This window comes from Zonotrichia leucophrys, chromosome 5 (assembly GCF_028769735.1).
Source record: "Zonotrichia leucophrys gambelii isolate GWCS_2022_RI chromosome 5, RI_Zleu_2.0, whole genome shotgun sequence".
Lineage (NCBI taxonomy): Eukaryota > Metazoa > Chordata > Aves > Passeriformes > Passerellidae > Zonotrichia > Zonotrichia leucophrys.
The window spans coordinates 52,795,056-52,816,723 of NC_088175.1; the positions used below are offsets into that span (position 1 = coordinate 52,795,056).

The following is a 21,668-nucleotide window of genomic DNA, read 5'->3' on the forward strand; positions in this document are numbered from 1 at the left end:
GCCCCACATAAAATTACACCTATTTTTTTTTTTTTTTTTTTGCTACAAAACCTGGTTCTTGTATGGCAAAGTCAAACAAAGCAGCTATGCTAAATTAGCGTTAAATAAAGGCTAGTTTAATGCTCGGTTACAGTCAACTGGTGTATATTTGATGGCTAATTGTCTATCAAAATTAAAGAGAAAAGAACAAATGATTCCTTATAAGAAGGTGTTAAAAGCTTCGACAAAAGGACATTTCACAAATATAATATCTGCGGATGGCGAATTGTCCTTTTGAAGCTTTTTTAATGTACTGAAGGCCTGGGACTCCCTAGATATGAATAATGGGGAGAAACGCGCCCTTTTATTCCGAGAGAGCCTCTTTTAAACCACTCGCCCTAATAAACCGGCGAGCACAATATTCCGGGAGGAACGGGGACGGCGTTGCCGTGATTTCCGACGGCCACTTAAATAAATAATGCCCCGGCAGTAAAAAGGCATTTAAATGTTATTTGGTTTGTGCTTAAAGAGAACCTGAGCGCAGAGCAGCTCTCACTTGCAAATCAGCATGAGCAGGCAGAAAAACAGGGGATGGGGATGGGGATGGGGATGAGGATGGGGATGGGGATGGAGATTGGGATGAGGATGAGGATGGGGATGGAGATGGGGTGGGGATGGGGATGGAGATGGGGATGATGGGGATGAGGATGAGGATGGGGATGGGGATGAGGATGGGGATGGGGATGATGGGGATGGGGATGATGGGGATGGGGATGGGGAGGGATCCTGCCCCGGCTGCCCCGCGGCCAGGCGAGGTGCGGGGCGTTTATTGCTTTATTCAGACGAGTGGCTCGGGAAATATTGCAGAGAGAGACGAGGGGAGGGAGAGCCGCGAAAAACGAGAGGGGAGAAGCGGCCGAGCCATCCAAGCCAAAGCCTCCCGAGTGAAGTTAATGCGAGAGGATGGCGGCGGGGCTGGGGCAGGCTGAGCCCGGCGGCTCCGCGGGCGCGGAGCTCCGCGCAGGGAGGGAGGGAGGGCAGCGCGGGAGAGCCGCGGTATGCAAAAGAGCCCCGGCTAAATCATGCAGCAAGAAGGACAAACCGTCTGGAAAATGGAGCCAGGGAGCAGCAAGAATGGACTTTTTTTTTTTATCTCTGACAACTTGTGTCCTAAAGAAAGTATCTTGAAGATAATTGAAATGATTACGATTCATCGCTGCCTTACTTTGAGCGGGGACGGTCAAATAATGAAATCTTAGTAATACAGCAAAAATTTAATTTCCATTGCACCACTGCTAGAGGTTTCCCTTTTTTCTTTTTCTCTCCCCCCCTTCCTTATGCCTAGCGTCCCCTAGAAATTTTGTGCTCGCACATAATTCTGCACTTTGCTGCATTATTCATATTTTCGGGGTAATTTCCCATCTCCTCCCACCCTTTTCCTTTAGTAACGGTCTCGGCAACTTCCAGATGTGGGCGCGGGGAATCTTCTGGAAGGAGCTATCCCGAGAGGCTGGGCAGGAATCCCCAAACCAAGTCCAGCCAGGCCGTGGGGGGTGGGTGCTGCAGCCTGAGAGGAGATTTTGGCCAAGGACCCCCTCCCACAGCCCCCTCCGGGGATGATGAGCAGGGGCTGGGCAGGCACCGTGCTCTGTCTCACCCGGGACAGCAGGGATAATTCATTTTTGGAAACCGTCCTGGGACCCAGTCCCTGTTGGCTTTTAAAATTATTATAATTATTATTATTTTAATTGTCGCTGTTATTGTCATTATTATTTATTTTGCTAGCATTTTGATATCACGATTATTATTATTATTATTAGTGCGTTTTCTTGCTATTTTCACCAGAAAAAAAGCATTTCCCAGAGGCTGCAGGGTGCCCTAGTGATGCCGGGGGTTTGACTGAGGTGTTTGATGCCGGAGCTTTGAGCTGGAGGAGGGCACCAGCGCTCATCCACGCAGGGAAATGAGATGGGGCCAGGGCCACCCTGTGCCCCAGTGTCCCCAAGGGTGTCCCCAGCCCCTGTGGCAGTTGCTGCCCGGGATGCCTGAGCCCCCTCGCAGCCTCTCACCTCGCAGATTGAGCAGGAGGCAGCCCTGCCTTTTAATCCGAGCCAGGGATGGAGCAGGGTGCATCCTCAATGCAACTAACTGTTTCTAAAAAAAAGACCATCTGGTAATTGTCTTCCTTTAGATCTTCCCTTAATTATGCTTTTAATTAAAGATGGTTCAAGGCATTGGACCACATGAAGGGCAGTAATTACAAATTACATTACAAACCCAACAGATGTAGCTCTATCTGCTGGGAAAAAGGTACCCGAATAAAATTTGACTAAACTTTAGGATAAATTAATCCGCTGCCTTGAGAACAGAAGCACATTTTTTATTATGCAGACTCTAGCCAGGATTTAAGTTCTCTGTCATGATTGTTTTCATATTTCTTTGACATCTATTGATTTGGAGGCAGCTGCAAGGCTTTGTCACAAGAGAGAAGAGCAGTCACAATATATTAGCTTGATGGCATAACTCGAATATGAGTAGGAAGGATAGAAACATGACAGGGAGCCACGTGACTGAGTGATGGGTCTCCAACAAAATAAAGAAATTAATTTTTAATAAAAAGCCTTAAAAATACCACAGCCAGTGCAACAGCAAGGGGAACGACAGAACTTGTTAATTATCGAGCTTTGGGGTGTCTGAAATTCACCCCTGAAGACGGAGAGGGGAGGGGAATTTAATTCCCAGTCAGGACTGGTGCAGTCTCAAGGAGCAGAGCCCCCGTGCCCCGGGCTGGAGCCCACCCTGGCCTGGGCAGCTCGGGGCACCGCCAGGGCTGGGAATGAGCATCGTGCTCTGCCCGGGATCCGCTCGGGGCAAAGCTCCCGGAGCCCGAGCGGGGTTTATGCAAAGCAATGCGGAGCTGATAGCTTCTGTAATGAGGGAAGGCAGCGCAGGCTCAAAGATTTCCAGGGGGAATATGGCCCTGCTAATCTGTGGTCACCGATGGCTCTGGATATGCTGCTCAAAATGCATCTTGTGGGGCTGCAGGGATACAGGAGTAGGAACCCTTAAAATGACCTGGCTGGCACGCTGGGAGGAGATCAAGAGGCCGGGTTTTTCACCAGCCCAGTTCTGGTTCAGTGGATAAAGACATCACTGATGATCAAGAGGCTGTTTTTAAGTCTACATCCAGTTCAAAGGATGCGCCTCTCTTGCGTTTTGCCAAAATCCTCTGCTAAATGTGGAACTGGGAGCTCAAAGTATTTGAGCAGGTTTGGGCAAAGTAACAGAATTTCCCTGTCTGGGGGGAGGCTGTTTGTTGAAAGCAGTCATTGAAGTCGGGCTGGGGAGCAGGGACAGTGAGGATTCACATGTCAGACGCTCCATCAGACCATTGAAGAGAAATTAAAGAGAAATTAAGTTGGGACGGTTCGTCTCCCCCTCTCTCAGCTGCACCTCTGTGGAAAAAGCACAATAAAAAAAATCCAGGCAGCTCCTGAACGTGGGGAGTGTCTCCCCTTTGAGTGACACACCTTCAGTGTCCCTTCAGGGTCAGACTGGACACGGGAGGCCTTGGGGGTGAGGCTGGGGGGCTCCCAGTGACCCTATGGGGGCACCCCAAGGTCAGGCTGAGCACACGAGGGGGTGTAGCACATCTCTGCCCTCCCTCTCACACACAGGCACCAGCAGGGATGCTCTTCCTTGCTCTCCAGTGTGCCTGTGCCCAGCCCAAGGACAGAGCAGTGCACCCACACTCTCTGCTCACAGGGCCACATCTCGCTCCTCCCGAGGCAGCCATGGATGTCCAACCCATCTCCCCACCCATTGCTGGATTTCCTCCTGTGTGGGGTGCAGGAAAGGGAGCACATCCTCGTGGTGTCAGGAAAGGAATTATTTAGGCAGAGCTCTCTGAATGCCCCTCAAGCAGCTGGCTCAGGGCTCCCAGTAAGGCTGCTGGGATTTAGGATTGCCCAGGGTCGGTGGGTATGGCCACACCATGAGGCCCTGGGCAGCACATGGCAGCTCCTACACTCTCATTTCATTTCAAAATGAGCAAACATAACCCTCCTCTATCTGTAATTTTAGCCCCGTGCTTTGCTATCACTTCCCACTTCCTGCAAGTGACCCCGATGACCAAATCCCATTATTTGAAAAGAGAATTATTTCAGGTTTAAAAATCCCATATGTTATCCAGGAAAACCTGTGTCTACAAGGTAATTGGTGAATGTAAGATTACAGATACTCCTGAAAGCTCCTAATGCTTATTTATACAGAACTTTTGGAACATATTTACATACAACCAAAAAATCCTTCTGCCCCGAACTGCAATAGTGCTTTTAGATCAGATGCAATATGGGATATAGATTTATTTAAAGATATTAATATCACATTCATATAAAATGTAAAATAAAAAATACAATATACTATATATAATATACAATATATAATATACAATATACAACATATAATATATAATATACAATATATAATATATAATATATAATATATAATATATAATATATAATATATAATATATAATATATAATATATAATATATAATATATAATATATAATATATAATATATAATATATAATATATAATATATAATATATAATACATTACACATTATGCATTATACATATATATATATATATATATATATATATATATATATATATATATATATAAACCTAAATCCAGAACATATTTATTTGCTCTATAGACAGTTCAAAAAATACAATCTAGATTTTTTTTTGTAATAATTTCTGTGGGATTTTACCGCTCTGCCCACGGCCCCATGTGTCTCCATTCAGAAAGGATGCAACATGTTACCAAACAAATGTTTCTTTGTGAAATATGTGAAAGACTACAGATGTTTCTCTGATCTGCTGGGTAAATCTCAGAGCCTTTTTGGTGACGTGGTCTGCACTTGTTTACACAGCGAGTGAGCAAGTGAGGCGTGCTTTACCCGGAGCTGCCAGGCTTGCCAGATCTAAAGCTGAAGCCATACATCCAGCCCTGGCTTTCACAGGTCTGATCCAAGGCTTGCTGATGGCATGGACAAATTCCCAGGTCCACGTGATGTGGCTGAAACCACAGCTCACACAGCGCATGGTGATGTTTGTGTCAACAACTGAACACCACGGGTTTTCTTCCTGCTCTTCTTTTGCCATCTGGACTAAGCACATTTTCCTCCCTGTTATGGCCTAAAATATTTCTTGAAAAATGAGAGTCCTTATGGGTGTTTGGTGCAGAGAATGTGCAGTTTACTGAATTAATGCTGTGTTTCTGGTGCATTGGGTAGGGGCTGGAAGCAGAGAGCAGCTGAAGTGTGTGAGGGTTCTGTGTCTTTAACAGCGCCTCTCGCTATCCACGTGAGAATCCTGTCTCATGCAGCACTGATGGTGCATAAACTCACAGCTCCAGAGGTGTGGAGTAGATGCAATCATGTTTTTGGAGCTTATTTCTCGGAGTTTCTCTGAGCTGATGCTGCCTGTGGAGGGTCATGAGCTGGGAATGTCTGTGTGAGTCTCAGCAGCCAAGCCCAGCCCTGCAGGTTGGTCTAAGGGACCAGAAAATCCTCCTGTAAGGCTGCCACGTGAAGCCACGTTTTCAAAATGTGTCTGGATGGAATGTTGTGGTTTTTCTCTGGTTTTAGAGGCAGACTGTCTCGATTACATATTGTCCTTGCCAACAAAGGGCGAGAAAATACTCACTCCAAGCAGAACAGAAGCAAATTTAACACTTCCAAAAAGCACTGACAATTGCTTTCCAGGGCATGGTGATGCCACGTTTTTAAGGTGTAATATTTTGTAGTTCAGCCCCTGTTAGATGTTCAAGGAAGTCACAATTGTGTTCAGGGCATAACTTGCTCCGTGGTGGCAGATTCATCACTGGTGGCTCAGATTCCACAGGCTTTACTTGGAGACTGGAAATCTGCCCGTTCTGCACCTCTACCAGCAGGTTATTCCCAGCTGGGTTTGGGAACAGATGAAAATTTGGATAAAAGAAGAATATATACTGATACAGTCTTCTTACAATAAATGGGAAAGCCTAAGTAAAAGAAGAATATATGCTGATACAGTCTTCTTACAGTGAGTGGGTAAAGCTAGGGTAAAAGAAGAGTATGTACTGATTCATTCTTCTTACAATAAGTGGGGAAAGTTTGAAGCTGTTGTGTCATTTGGGATGGCAGAAATAGTCCCTGATGACAATATTCAGGGTTTTTCTGGGAATTCCCAGTAATACCAGGTTGTATCTATTACATGATTTTCCATGTAATACCCAAATACTTCCCTGGTCTGTGGGTGCATGAAACCTTATAGACCTGATGAAATATAAACATTTCTTTGTTCTCCTAATTTTTTTTTCTCCTGATTGGTTAAAAATTGAGAAGTTGGAATTATTATTAGGAATTTCTCCCTATTTTCTTTAGCAAATAACCCAGTTGTTCTTAGCCAGTGAGGGGCAAACCTTTGCTGGTAAACATTTGCAGTGCGTTGAGGTGGAGTTACATAAAACCCTGTAGCATTTGAAGGACCCTAAATGTGTGCATTCACACACCTACAGCCATGGCCCCTCAGCTTTCTGTCTCTCTCAGAAACAGAATCTCCCTTTTTTTTACAAGGGCACATTTATCTGTTTATAACCTGCTCTGGGGCGAGCATGTCAAAGGGATAAGGCACACATGTGAATTCCAGATAAAGATCCACCAGGACAGGAATTTTTCTGTATGTCCATTCTTACAAACAAGATTTCCTGATTGGCACTGAGAGCCAAATGCTTCCTTCACGTCCCCAGGTCACCAAGCCCCACCAGGAGCAATGCAAGCGGATTCCAAAACAAGGAAAATTTGGAGCAAAGCTGGCAAATATTGAAACTGTTTGCCTTTTCCCGTCTTAGGGAAAAAAAAGAAATGAAAATGTTGGTGTGTCTGCAATTGTCTGGCTGCTAATTAGTGGTGTGCACCACAGTTGGGTTTGGAAGGACCCACACATGGAGCTGAGCCTGCCCAGCTGGGCAGCAGCAAAGCTCCCTCTGCTTGCATCAACTCTTACACGGCTTCCCCAATGAAATCACAAATCCAAAAGCAAACCCCGCCACTCAGGGACAATGTATAGATTTGCCACAGTCCTTGGAGGACTGACAATCCTAAAATCAATGGCTGGATTACCCTGATCCTTATCTGTAGATGTCTCATCTGCAATAGATAAAGTATTGATAGGTTGCCTCATTTCCTGAAGCATTTTGGATCTCCATGCGGGGAGGCACAGTGGAGCAGTAATTGCATTTTCTGGTGTGAGAAACAGCTTCTTAAGGAAGCCAAAGCCAAGGCATTTGATGGGCTGTGAATTGCTGCTGCCTCCTGGCACATGTCTGAGCATACATTTGATTACAATATTGCTGTGCTCCACATTTTTGCAATAGCCACAATGCATTGCTGATTCAAGCACTGGCATGCAGGGACGTGTACATATGTGAGAGACAGTGTGTGTGTGTGTGTGGAGACAGGGAGATGGTCTTCCCTGGAGATGTGCATTTCAAGTCTTTGGCGCTGCTTTTACACCACCCAAATCTCCAGGTACACATCCCCAGCTATTACTAAACAGCGGGATGTGAAAAATCCCCTGAATAGTCAGATTAGTGGCACTATTAGGACATTAAAAAATCAGAACTCTGATATTTTGTGTTACATTTTATGAGCTGTAGGACCTTACCAGTAATAGTGGGAGGTTGGTAGAAAAGTGGTTGTGACCTGGGTGTAAATTTCTTGTATATCAAATATTGTTAATTACAGAGAGTTAGAGGATGCAGAGCTGCACGCATCAAACACAGAGCTGTATTGGTTTAATAATGTGTGATTATTACTGACCATGTCTGGCAGAAGTGGAGTTACATAAAACTTGAAGCCAGATTTACCCCTAGATGTGGAAATCAGAGACCAAAGACGTGCAGGAGAAAGCTCAGTGCCCCCAAGGCCAATGGAAGTTTACCCACTGCCCTTCCCTTTCCCGTCCGCTGCTTTTCTGCAGATGTCACTTCTTCCACCCACAGGCTGCAGGTAACAGGGGAGAGACAGCACTCAGATATTGCAGATTCTGCACTTGCACGTCCAGGTTTTGCAGACAATAGTGTGTTTTTCTAAGGTTTTTTATTTTTTTTTTCCCCATGAAGTCCCTGCATCCCGCGTGATTTGTCCATGAGTCACATTCTGAATCCCCCTATTCAAACAAAAATCTCCCTTTTGCTGCCTGATTTTGACTAACAGCCATAACATCCTCAGATGGTTGTTTCAGAATCTGCTGCACTGTTTGTGCACACACACACAGAGCTTGCATCCATAAATAGGTGTGTTAAATTCATGAGGGTGCAGTGGAAGACCAGATGTATCAGTAGGTGCTGAAATTCTTAGATAATAAGGAATTTACAGCAGTTTTATTGATTTTTGTTCCCCTGATCTTCAGCCATGCTCTTAGTGATGTTTACTGCACATAGCCATGTTCTTTGCATATTTGGAGGAGTAAATTAAGCATCTGTGCTGTGTGCACATCTCTTGGAGCCTGTGCCTGAAGCAAGATTTAAAAAAAAAGGAGTTAAAGTTAAGGGAATATTGCATTCTCCTTAAAAATACCCAAAGAGTGAAGCTGATACAAATAATGTGCTTCATAGCAAATAGACAGAACCAAACAAACTACTTTTAAATACCACTCTGGCTGTTTCACTTTGAGTCAAAGCAGTGGAAAAAGCCGTGGTGGAGGGAGGAACCATCAGTGAGGAAGAATAGACGTTAAGGGAGAGTAAAGTGTAATGAGAAGAAACCCAATATTGACAGATCATGTAGAGCAGAAGGAGATGGGCTAGAAAAACGCAGTCCAACACAGACAGAAATATGCTGTTTAGCAGGAGGGAGCAGCCACAGGAGATAGCTCCACTTTGTGTGATCTGCCCTTCTCTACAGGGCAAGGGAAGCTCTCTGAAAGGTGGAAAACTTTCCAGAGCCCCAAATCCTGGAGGGGGAAGGACACAGAGGGGACAAAAGCAGAGCTCTGAGCCACAATCAGCCCTCCAGACTGGAATTTCCTCAGGGATCCCAAAATCCAGATTGGCTCCTTCTGGGCATGGAGGTAATTCAGGTTGTGGCACCAAACCCCAATTTTCAAGGATAGCCTAGCCAGGCTTTAGGGTAATTTCTTTTGTGATTTGTCCCTGGTGCAGACAGTGTTTCTGGAGTGTGCCCATGGTCCTTGAGGGGGCCTTCAACAAATTCTGCTCCTGGAAATATTCCTCTTCTGCTTCTGCAAGGGATTTCCTGAGGTTCTGCACTTCCCTGCTGAGGGTCCCCCTGGATCTTTGCAGGCTCAGGGGTCTGGGCCTAATTTTAAAGCAACATCCAGGAGTGGAACTGATTTTTGATTAAGGAAAAAACTAATGAATATATGGTTATGGCAATAAGAGAGCAACACAGCCCTCGCATTAGAGAGCTTAGAAAGAAATTGGACATAATCTAAATTGGCCTAACCTAAGTTGGTTAGGGCTGACATGCTGTTTCGCAAATGGTTTTGGTCTTGTGTTGCACAAAACAATTTTATTTTACTGATATGAGATACTCCAAAGCAATAAAGATTCTCTGAGTATCTGGCATTTGCTTAATACTAGTGATTTGTGTTGATTGTGTGCACTCTGTATTTTACCACTATTCAGCCACCTCTAAATCAATCACCTGAGGAAATTCATTGAAAAAAACCTGCAGAAATGCATTTCTGAGCACAAAGCTCTCACACAGTACAACACCGAAGTTTTGCTAAGTGGGTTTTACCTGCAGGAATAAAACACTGCAAAACCCACTCATTTTGCACATTTTAATTGCATTTTATTGCCCAGCAAGGCATATCCAGAGATATCGTCAGGTATATCGAGAGCTGGTGAGGTGGCAGAGCAGGTCTGCACCTGTGGGTCACTGAAACTGGACGTGCAGGCAGAAGCTGGGTGATAACAGCAGTTCATTCAGGCTGCTTCAGAGCAAAAAACCTCTTCCAGCTCGTGCATAAATGGTCAAAAACACAGAAAAACATTCCTCTGGCAGCTGCTGCTTCCCAGCCATTAACACCACGGCCACAGTGGTTCTGAAAGGCTCTTTGGCTGTGGCTTCAAAATATGGGTTAAAAGCTGGAAAAATGCAGTGTTAAACAGCACAGCTGTACTCTCCCAAGCACACACCAAGGCATCAAACACAGGAAAATACAACATTACACTCCAAGCTTTTTTTTTTTTTTTTTTTTTTAATCAAGGCAAGAAGGTGTTTGTAAATATTCAGTATCCGGGAGCTGCTTGAAATTCTCGTGCCAAATTTTCAGAGATTTTCTGTGCCAGCATGGGAAGAGGCTCTGGGTCAGGGTCTGCCTGCTCTTGCAAGCTGCTAAGCACTGGCAATTTTCATTTGCTGTGAAAGCTTGACATATATTTATATATTTACATATTAATATATATTTATAGGTATAGTTATAAAATATATAAAATATATTTATATATATCATATATATTTATTTATATTTATATATATTTATATATAAAATATATATAAAATATAAAACATTTATAAAAATGTAATGGAGAAAAGGAAGAACCCAAGTGCCGTCTGAAAATTGCAAGTGATTTCCTATTTCCACTTGTATCTGCAGAATGTTATCAAAATATGAGCTGCGCTGCGCAATAGAGAGGGAATCAGTCTTTGGGATCTTGGATTCATGATTTCCTCTGACAACAAGAAAATCTACCCACACTTCCAACCTCAGGAAGGGTCGATGTAAGCACAGAAATCCCCACCAGTCTCTGCCCTGAAATCAGGTTCTTAACTTTAGGATCACTTTTATTTGAGTTTCTTACACTTCAGCAAAATGCAGAGAGCTTGACAAATTCATTTTGCAAGAGAAGGTCTGCTACAACTTGTTTGCTTTCTGGGTTTGAAATGGGGATGCAGTGCAAAGCATTCTTTAAAAAATAACTTTTTTTCACTGCAGTTAAACTAAATTTTAGAGGGGCTGGCACACCATGGTACACACTGGTAGATTTTCGTGTGGGTGAATAAGCAGTGCTGTTAAAAATCCTTTTGCACATTTCTGGTGCAGTTTTGTTATCTGAGCTCACAGATTTTGCTTTCTCAGGCAAGAAAAAATATTTTATTTTGCAGAGAAGGGTTTTTTGTTTTTATTGCAAATTTTCAACTAGTGTTTGAACAACAAGAAATTATTATTAGAAACTAAAGTATTCTGGCACGACCCTGAGATGATAAGTATGCATTGAAGTGAATTGTTCAGCTTAATCTCCAGGATCTTTGACTTCCCTAAGTAGGTCAGACCAGCAGTGAATGCAGATGCCATAAGACATGGTTAAAAATCTGAGCAAAAATACAGGGAATGAGCTATCCCTAAACTCAGCAACTCAAAGGATATTAAAAACCCCTCAAACCTCTTCTCAGGTGAGAAATGATATTTTCAGAAGGTCTGTGTACAATTTTCTTTACAAAACACCAACTCAGGGACAGCTGCTGGTGGCAGAGGCAGCCTGAGGAGAAATGAGATTGCACATGGGTTCAGCAGGACCCTGTGCTGGTTTTGCAGAGGTGTGCAGACAGAGGGACAGCTCGGGCAGGACAGACCCCTGTCCTCGGAATCCACCCCGAGCTGCAGATCTGCTCTTGAACAGCATCCCGGGAAAAGGGTTTGGTTCAGGATGGGGCTTCACAGAAAGGGGTTTTCTGTGCTGGTGCTGCACAAAAAGATCCCAAAAAATCCCAAAGCCAGGGCAACCGAGGTGGGCTGTGGGGTGCAAGGTGGGCTCTGGGGATGTGCCCAGCCTGGGAGGGGACAGAAGCCACAGCCTCGGGGACAGGGTGTGCCCAGGGCTGGCATGTGCCATGGCAGGGCTGGGAGCAGCAGGAGCTGCCCAGGGGCAGGGCTGGGGCTGGCAGGGGGAAGGAGCCACCCCAGAGCCACCCAAGTGTCCCCAGAGCCACCCAGGTGTCCCCAGAGCCATCGAGGCGTCCCCAGGTCACCTCGGCCTGCCAGCCCCTGCAGGGGTGCAGCCTGGAACTTTCCCTGGGAGTTGCTGGGCGCTGCAAGGTGACATCTGAGCAGGTGGCACCGGGCGGGGAACAAGAGGGTGGTGCCAGGAGTCGATGTGCACAGATAATTTGGAAGGAGGCTTAGGCGGCTTAGGGGCTGCTGATGGGAACGGGCAGAGGGTCTGGGCAGAGGGAAATGGGCAGGGGGAAATGGGCACTGGCCTGGGGACATGACACTGCCACAAGTGCTGGCCCTGCTGCCCCATCCTGCCTTCTGAAATGGGTTCACCTGTGCTCTTCATAAAATTGTGGAAAGACAGTAAAAATAGCACATTTAGGGGTTCCCTCTGTGCCCACTTTTGGGGGTTTCCTTTCCAGCAGGATGCGCTGGAAATGGATGTCTGAAGGAAAGCCCACCGAAGAGCCAGACCCCAAAGTGCAGCGAGCATCGCCTGCCCCTTGGGAAGATGTTGGGGGACAGAGCCCAGGCTGTCACCCTGATCCAGAATGGAGCCCAGGCTGTCACCCTGACCTGGGACAGAGCCCAGGGTGTCACTCTGATAGAGGACAGAGCCCAGGCTGTCACCCTGGCCCGGGATGGAGCCCAGGCTGTCACTCTGATCCAGAACAGAGCCCAGGCTGTCACCCTGATCCAGAATGGAGTCCAGGCTGTCACCCTGGCCGGGACTAGAGACCCAGGGTGTCACCCTGGTAGAGCCCAGGGTGTCACCTGAAGAGGAGCCCAGGCTGTCACCCTGATCCAGGATGGAGCCCAGGCTGTCACCCTGTCCTGGGATGGAGCCCAGGCTGTCACCCTGATCCAGGATAGAGCCCAGGCTGTCACCCTGATCCAGAATGGAGCCCAGGCTGTCACTCTGATCCAGGATATAGCCCAGGCTGTCACCCTGGCCCGGGATAGAGCCCAGGCTGTCACCCTGGCCCGGGACAGATCCCAGGCTGTCACCCTGGCTCGCTCCCTCTGCCGCCTGCCAAGCCAGCGGCGCAGGGGAGCCAGGGGGATAATGCAGCGCATTGTGCTCTCGCAGCACCTTTTCCCCTTCCACAATCTCGCCATTGTGCGCCTTTTATCGTAGTTAAACTCCCGATGAACATCAAAAGGGAGAGAAGTTCATCAAAACAGGGGTGAAACAAAGGGCTTTGGAGGCTGGGGCGGAGAGGTTGGCGGTGGGCACATCCCAGCCCGGTGAGGCTGCTCCGAGCCCGCACTTGTTGCGGGAGATGCTGGAGCGCATCCCTGCCCCGCTCGCATCCCGGGAGAGCGCATCCTTTATTCATGGCAGCGAAATATAAATACTGAATGCTGCTCGCTAATGAAGGGCTGGCTAATGGCAGCTGGGAGGGCTTCGGTTTTCCCCAGGAATAAACGCCGGGAACTCAGACAAGCGGGAATAGTTTTGCAACTCGCGGCTGTGTTAATAAGGTACAAGCCGTGCAAAATGCGCCGGCCCCGGGAGAATTGTGAATTCTGGTTGCGGCTCATGCACAAGCTCTTTTTTTTCTGTCTTTTTTTCTTTTTCTTTTTTTTTTTTTTTTTTTTTGACTAAAAAGCACAAAAAGACCGAGAGGGAGATGGGGTGAGGGCAGGGCTGGTTGTGAGATTAGCACTTTTTGCCAGGGGAAGGCAGAGTGTGTCTCCTTAGGAAGTTGTCCATTAGCTAAAGCCACGTTCCAAGAATGAGCCCGAGGTCTGCTCCAAAGTGCCTGACACCTGGGACAAAAAACAATTGGCGATGTCAGTGGCATTTTGATCTCAGAACAAAATATTTATTATTTACTCAATTACTTTTCCCCTTAAATAAGAATTTTTTTGTTTTGTTTTCTGTTAAGGCAAGTTTAGATCTTTCCATTTCCCATTCAGCAGCTGCTTCAGTCCAGTGACAGAAAACACAACAAAGGGGAACAGAAATTCTGAAATGTTTCAGCCTGCAGTGACTGTTTTTTTACCCCACAGTCTTGGAGGGAAAAAAACATGACTCTTTTTCAAATATCTGTGGAGAAACACACTGATTGCAGATTGGAAGAACTAGATCATAGAAAAGATAGAGAATGTCTCCTATTTCCCAGAGCTTACCAAATTCCAGCAGAGGTGGTGCCCATTTTGTGCCAGAGAGACAGCACATGGCACAAAGCAAATTTCATTCCCAGCTCTGGATAAAAAGTTTGTTACCTCGGGCTTACATGGGGATTGATTTATTCAACCCAAAAGTGGAGGCTTGAGGATGATGGGTTGTTTTGGTGGGTAGTGGTTTCTCTATTAAAATAAGGTGAAAAGTTTTGCAGGCAGAGTGATAACTTTATCCTAAAAAAAACCAGCTTTGCTATTAGTAGGCAGCAAAATGGATAAAAATGGAAAACAACCAAATATAAATAAATATCAGAGAAGGGGAAAAAATCCTCTTAAAGTAAGATCAAGGCCAGCCATGCCCTCTTGACCACCTTATTTTTAGAAGCGGCCCATGCAGGGAATATAATGCCAAAGAAATCCACGGGCTGGGGTATTAGGTGGTGTGATCCAGACAAAGGACATTTTTCTAAGTCCATCTAATGCTGAACACAAAGATAATCTCCAGCAACAGCTAGGCCTGCAGGTTGCTACAAAACCCCCAAGAAAGCCTCTGCAAGAAGGGGTAAACAATTAACACAAATTTTAAATCAATGCGCTGTCACCTTAATAGCCAGCGAAGTCAGCCAAGACGGGCGTAATATGATGAGACAGTTTAATTCTTGTTATGACATTAGCTGCAGACTTTTACAACAGCTGAAAATGCTGGAGTGAGAAGAGTTTCCAATTATCACCGAGCTCCAATACACAACTCTGGATTAGACTGAGGCATGAACAAGGGCTGCTCAGCCTGGAAAACAACACGGAGCAGAGGCTGCGGAAGTTTCCGAAATCCCGTGAGGATATTCTCTCTTCTCCCCCCTTGCTGATACCTTTTCACCTCCTGAAAAGGTTTATTTCAGATAAAATAAGCCCATTTTTAAGAGCCTTGCTGTGAAACCAGCTCCTAAGCTGCAGCATGATACGCCATAAATCCCCACATCCAAGGAGGTGAACCGAACCAACCTGAAACGATTCTGTTTTCCCAGCATTAAGCTTCAAAAAAAATTAAAAGTCACCCAGGCTTGAAGGCAGATAGACAGGTAATAAGCCATGACAGCACTTCACGGGAATCCACAGGAATAGGCAAGCAGGTCTGGGTGTCAGCCATATAAAAAAATGGGATCATCAGAGCCAGAGCACCGAATAATGCCGCCAAGTGTGAGCATGTCCAGGGTAAAGGCAAGCGGGCTGTGAACAGGAGCCCCAGGCAGTGGCGAGTTTAGCTGAGGGCCTGGGGAGGCTGCACCCCTTCCCCAGAGAAGGGCTGGGAGCCTGGAAATGCAAATCCCTGAGCTGGGAATCCCAGGCTGCAATTCCCACACCAGCAAGGGGGTTCTCCTTTGGGGTAACGCAGCTGGGGATTTGGTTTTCATGGTTTGGGGTGGCTGTGCCCCAGTTTTATTTCATGTCTTGTGTTTGAACTAACTTTCTTTCTTTCTTTCTTTCTTTCTTTCTTTCTTTCTTTCTTTCTTTCTTTCTTTCTTTCTTTCTTTCTTTCTTTTTCTTTCTTTCTTTCTTTCTTTTCTTTCTTTCTTTCTTTTTTTTTTTTTTTTTTTTTTTCTTTTTTCTTCTTTCTTTCTTTCTTTCTTTCTTTCTTTTTTTCTTTCTTTCTTTTCTTCTTCTTTCTTTTTTCTTTTCTCTTCTTTCTTTCTTTCTCTTTCTTTCTCTCTTTCTTTCTCTCTTTCTTTCTTTTCTCTTTCTTTCTTTCTTTCTTCTTTCTCTTTCTCTTTCTTTCTTTCTTTCTTTCTTTTTTTTTTTTTTTTCTTTTTTCTTTTTTTTTTTTTTTTTTTTTTTTCTTTTCTTTTTCTTTTTCTCTTTTCTCTCCTCTCCTCCTCTCCTTCCTCTTCCTCTTCCTCTTCCTCTTCCTCTTCCTCTTCCTCTTCCTCTTCCTCTTCCTTCCCCCTTTCCTTTTCCTTCCCCTTCCCCTTCCCCTTTTCCTTTTCCTTTTCCTTTTCCTTTTCCTTTTCCTTTTCCTTTTCCTTTTCCTTTTCCTTTTCCTTTTCCTTTTCCTTTTCCTTTTCCTTTTCCTTTTCCTTTTCCTTTTCCTTTTCCTTTTCCTTTTCCTTTTCCTTTTCCTTTTCCTCTTCCTTTTCCATTTCCTTTTCCTTTTTTTATAAATTTTTTTTTTTGTGATTCTCACAAGAACAACACTCCTCCTGGACCTCACTTACACAGGAAAATTTGTCATAACAAACTATCCACCTCTTCCACAGCTTTTCCCCAACTCTTATTTCCTATTCCAAATGTGGGAAGTGGCTGGGTGGTTTGAAACAGCGAAAACCAAACCCGTCCCATTTTGTATCGCTCGTGTCACATCGCTCTGCCTTTTTTTAATATTCCTTTTGGAAAAAAATCAGGTCGCTGTTTCCTGTTCAGATCATAAGGAGAGAAATCTTTTTGTCAGGCTTCTCCTGGTACAATCTTTCTGGGTTTCCTCCATGTTATTTCTCATAGCTGGGAATACAGGCTTTGGAAAGGAAAAAAGCAGACTGGTAAGAGGATAACTGGGAAAAGCCTGGAGCTGGAAAGGTCTTTGCTGAAAAATAAGTTATAATTCACTAAAAAGCCTTCTCCACTCTCATGAAAGCCCCATGAGTGCTCCATATGGACTGATTACATCCCAGAAGTCCCCCTTGCTTGCAGGCTGGGCAAGGCCTTTGCTTAAAAATAAGTATTCTCTCTCTAAAATGCTTTTCCCTGTGTTTTTAAAAGCCCTGTGAGTGTTTGCAGGAGTCACCTTGGGCAGCCTGGACTGCAGGGAGCAGCAAGGGTCCCACAGCAGGCAGGGGAAGAGAGGAGGTCACAGAGGGAGAAAAGCTGGCACTCCACTCAAAGCCCCCAAATCCCAACAGGAGAGACCTGCCTGAAGTCACTCCTTGTTTTTTCCCTGTTCCACGCTCTTTATTTGGCAACTCGTTTTTAAAAAAGGTTGAGCTGAAAAGTTGCTGCGTCACGCAGCACCTCATTCTGTGTGGTAAGGTAGGATAATTCCTCATTAAAATGGTTGGCTTCCAACCCTGGTGAATGAATAAATAAATAAACACACTCAAATGTGTCCTGGGTGTGCTTTCTCTGCTCTTTCCCGAGCAGAGAGGGAAGCTCTGGGTCTGGCATGCAGCACCAGGTGGCTGTGGGGTGGCACTGAGGGACATCCTGGGGACACCTGTACCCCTTGCAGGTGACAAAACCCTCCTGACCTGCCTGGATGTGTGCTCAGCCCCTTCCCCTGCCCTAGTGCCACCTGCCAGGCTCCTTGCTCAGGATGTCACTGCTCCCCTCCTGCAAATTCACCTCCGGCTTTTTTTTTTACTTCACAGTGCCAAATCCCCGGAGAGAAAAAGGGATTTCATGCCTTTATATGGAACTGCAAACCTGTATTAAAGCCTCCAAAGATGTTTTTATCAAAAAATCTCGATGGCTGCCAACTTCCCTAAATCCCAAACTATCATTACACATTTTGTCTTAGACAGGGGATTTTTCTGGATCTTCCCTCCTGACCCAGTGATAAAGCCAAGTTGGTTTGAGATTGAAGATTCATTTATCTCTCCTTGGCAATTATCTCTATTACTGCCCACAATCCTTCCCAATCTTTTTAAACAACATCCTGCTATTAAAGCCACTTGGCAAGCATTTAAAGCCCTGGGATAAGTTAACCATGCACAAAATATCCCACTTGGGGAAGGATCCAGCTATAAAAATAAATGGTTTACGTTCCGAGGGCCACGGTTCAGGATGGGCATTCTTCATTTGTGAAGAGAGGTCATCATTGCTGACAATAAAATTATGTAGGACCTGATCCTCCCCCACTGAGCTCAATAGCAAAATCCCTCCTGGTTTCAATGGTGTTTTCCGGGGTCAGCCGCCGGGAAAGCCGACATTCCACAAAGTTGCTGAAAATCTATAATTGGATATATTAAGAGAGCTTTCAAAGAGATGTCAGATTTGGAGGCTTAGTGTAAACTGTGCTGCAGAGGGGATCATTTCTTATAACCCAATCAATAAAGCTTTTTTTTACTTTTATTTTATTTTATTTTATTTTTGTTCAGCGTTGCTTTTCTGCTTGATCCGCGATGAGGGAAAAGCAGAGCTCTGGACACTCACTGTGGGCACAGAGGGAGGGCTGGGAGTCTGGGCCACCCTCTGGGGACAAAGGGAGCTGGTGGGAGCTGTGAGGGGTGCAATCCTGAGTGTTTGATGCAGTGGCTTTGCTCACACCACGGAGGTAACTCGTGCGTGTAAGCGCTGGGATACCGAGCCCTTATTTTCATGGTGTTGCTGGTTTCCTGTCACAACACATCTCTTTGGGAGATGTGATTGAGAGTTTTGATGAGTTTTGCTGTGCTTTACGTGCCTATATTTAGTAAAATGCAGCTTGGTTTGTTTCTTTGGAATGAGATGTGGATTTATCCCCCCAAATGCATTTTTTTTAAAGCTCACGAGCTGTACTTCAAAGTGCTCTTTAACGCTGCTTTGGAAATGCTCACTGGTAGCTCTTTAGGAGCTGGAAATCTTCCATTTCTACTTACATGGTGCTTTTCTGGCTGGTGAGCATCCTTCTCCCTTTGGTTGTCATGCAGAGAAAGGGACATTGGCAGGTGGCAGCAGTGCCAGGCAGGGCAGGCACAGGGATGCAGCCTCAGGACAGGGTGGATGCTGATGTGCCTGAGGGATCTTGGGGAAGGGACACTCCAGAAAGCTCCAGGTCACCTCACCCTTGCAGCAGCCTCGTTTGTAAACCTGTCTGGGTCATCTCCCCTCAGTGTCCCTGTGCCATCTGCCCTGGGTGTGCCGGTGGGGACAGGGGGACATTGACAACGCTGCCATTGGGAACCGCTGCAGCGGTTCAGTCACAATTTCCCACTGCTTCTCTTCCCCAAGCCTGTCCCCAGAGCAGTCCTCCACTGCCACAAAGATTGCTCCTCCTCCTCCCTAGAGAGCTTCATTGGTTTTTTTTCCCTTTCCTTTTCAGTAAAAGCTGAAATCCAGTGGAAGCTGATGAAGCCACCATGGAGAAATGCTGGTTCACCACACTGGCTAGCACCAGCTTGGTCTGGCTCCAGCTCCGGGATGTGCAGCCTACAGACACAGGAATGAAAAGAAATATTCTAAAAAGGATGAGTCAGCTGGAGGCCAGTGGGGACAGCGTGCAGGATCTGACTGGAATTTAAACAGTTGTGAGGCTCCACGTTGTTTTGAGCCCTGCCAGAGGAGAAACTCAAACGTGGGGAACGCTTTGTCATCTGGCATAATTATGTCACTTTGCTGATTAGCTGGTAAACTCTTTTCAAAATGCTTTTAGACAATAATAAGTTCATGAAATAGAAAAACTTCTTACTGACACCCCCGACAAGGGCCTGCTTGACATGCTATTGAAATTGTCTTCCCCAGAATGCCACCAGACTCTTGAACAGCCATGAAATTGGGTTTTTTTAGTAGGTATTAGATGACTTACCCTTTAAAACAGTCCAGATATCTTCACACCTTCACTTCTGTGCTGTAAGCTGGATGTGAGCTGTGAGTACACCTACACTCCGTGCAACTGATGTCTCAGGGTTCAGCTTTTCTATTTTTCACATTCTGTGCTGCTTTAGTGGGTGGGTCTGAGCTTCCCATTCAGGGATGGTGAGCTCTGTGCACAGAGCAGGGAGACAAAACAATTCCTGCTCCAGCTGGGCACCAAGGACAAATGATCCCAATCTCAGCCCCAGAGCACAAACCCCGTGGGCTGCAGAGAGAAAAACAAGCAGGGTGGGAGTGCCTGGGCTAAAGCTGGAATGGGACAATGAACTGCAAGGTGCAAATGGAGCAGAACTGATCCCAGGGAGAGAGCCCGGGAGCGCTCCTGCATTTTGGGGCCATTTTGGTTCATCTTGGGTGCAGCCCTGGCTGGGCTCTGGTGCTGCCCAAGGTGGATCCATGGAGGAGATGCTTTGACTCAATCCCTGCTTTATTCTGTAGCTCAGTCTAGTGTTGTTCTAGGCCAGCCTAGAACAGAGCTTGTTGTTCAAGGCATCACAACCTGGATTTCTCTGCTTGATTTTCTGTGTGTTTGCACCAGCTGGGACACCAGCAGTTTTGTGTGAAGCTCCTCCACTCACATCCTCCCTGGCTACCCTGGGAATCAGTGCCCAGTATTTGGATAATTTATTTGTATAATTTGTGAGGCACATAACTTCCAAAGGTTCGAAGCTTTGGCCATAGGGTTCTTTGAATAAATGATGTCAGAATTACTTCTAATTGTTGTGTGGAAAGGTACACATCCCATTCCTCCACTACAAAGGGTGATCCACTCAGTCTTACTTCCCAGGCTGGTCAGACCAGTGGGGAGAGTCCTTTCTGGAGCTCCTCCAGGCAGGGTGTTGGGAAGGAAAAGCTGCTGCCAGGCTGTGACTGGCCATCCTTTACAGCTGCACTGCGCCTGCCCTTCCTGCATTCCTCCACCTTTCCTTCCATCAAACCTGATCATTCCCAGGGATGCTGACCCACACTGTGGGACTGGCCATGGAGAAGAAAGGTGAGCACTGCTGATTGCTGCCTCCCCTGGGAGAAGCAGATCCCTCTCCCACACGTGGATAAATGATAAATCAAGCAGACTAAAGCAGAACAGGAAATTTCCCTGAGGGATATCCCGTAATCTTTAGTGGGAAGCAGGGAAATATCAGCAGTGCTTTATTGCTCTCATGGCCATGGCTGCCTGGGGTGGCTTGCAAAGGGCCTGAGGTGGGCTCAGAACCATCAGCAGCTTCCACCAAGGGCTTGTTGAGGACCTTCACACCAGTAAGAGAGGCACTGGTGAGTTTTAGACAAGGCAACCAACCAGGTTTTCACCCCAGGAAAGTGCTGGAATAAATAGCCACACAACTATTTGTAAACACTCCGGGGGAAGCCGCCAACAGGGGTTTGTCAAGAACAAAATGTGTTAAATCACTCCAGTTATTTTCACAGAATTCCCAGAATGACCAGGTTGGAAGAGACCTTCAAGATCATCCAGTCCAAGCCATCCCCATCACCCCAACCAAGCCCTTTGTTTGTTAAGCACACCCAGGGATGGGGACTCCACCACCTCCTGGGTCAAAATTCAGAATTTTCTATAACCTTTCTGGCAAAAAATTCTCAACCACCTAATGCACTTCTGTAAACACAACTTATAACTCCTCCTTCAAAACTCTCACCCTTTCTGTAAAAAACTTCCTAATATCCAACCTATATTTCCCTTGATGCAGCTTGAGACAGGGGAAGTCCTGCTGATAGTGGGGCCCTGGAAAAATGTTCAAGATAGACTCTGAAAATGTTAGGTTTTGTGTTTTGCCAGATCATGTGAAATTGCACCTGTGTAAGCAGTATGATAAATGATATAATTGTTAGATGTGATGATTGTTTAGCAATTAAATATAATTATTGTATAATCATAAGAAGAATAATGAGAAACTATGTTAGAAGTTGAGGGGGGCCACTAGGAGCCCATGCTTGGCTGAAATCTATGTACGTAATAGAACAATATAAGT

At 45.7% G+C, this 21,668-nt stretch overlaps 1 protein-coding gene across 1 annotated transcript in view; it reads left to right on the plus strand.

Moving 5' to 3' along the window:
- LOC135449100 (uncharacterized) overlaps positions 1 to 21,187 on the plus strand; it is a 32,429-nt gene extending 11,242 nt beyond the window's left edge. Inside the window, exon 3 of the mRNA XM_064715622.1 lies at positions 19,133 to 21,187. Coding sequence (XP_064571692.1) covers positions 19,133 to 19,135 — 3 coding nt within the window. The 3' untranslated portion in view covers positions 19,136 to 21,187. The remainder of the gene's footprint in view (positions 1 to 19,132) is intronic.
- Positions 21,188 to 21,668: the final 481 nt, after the last annotated feature.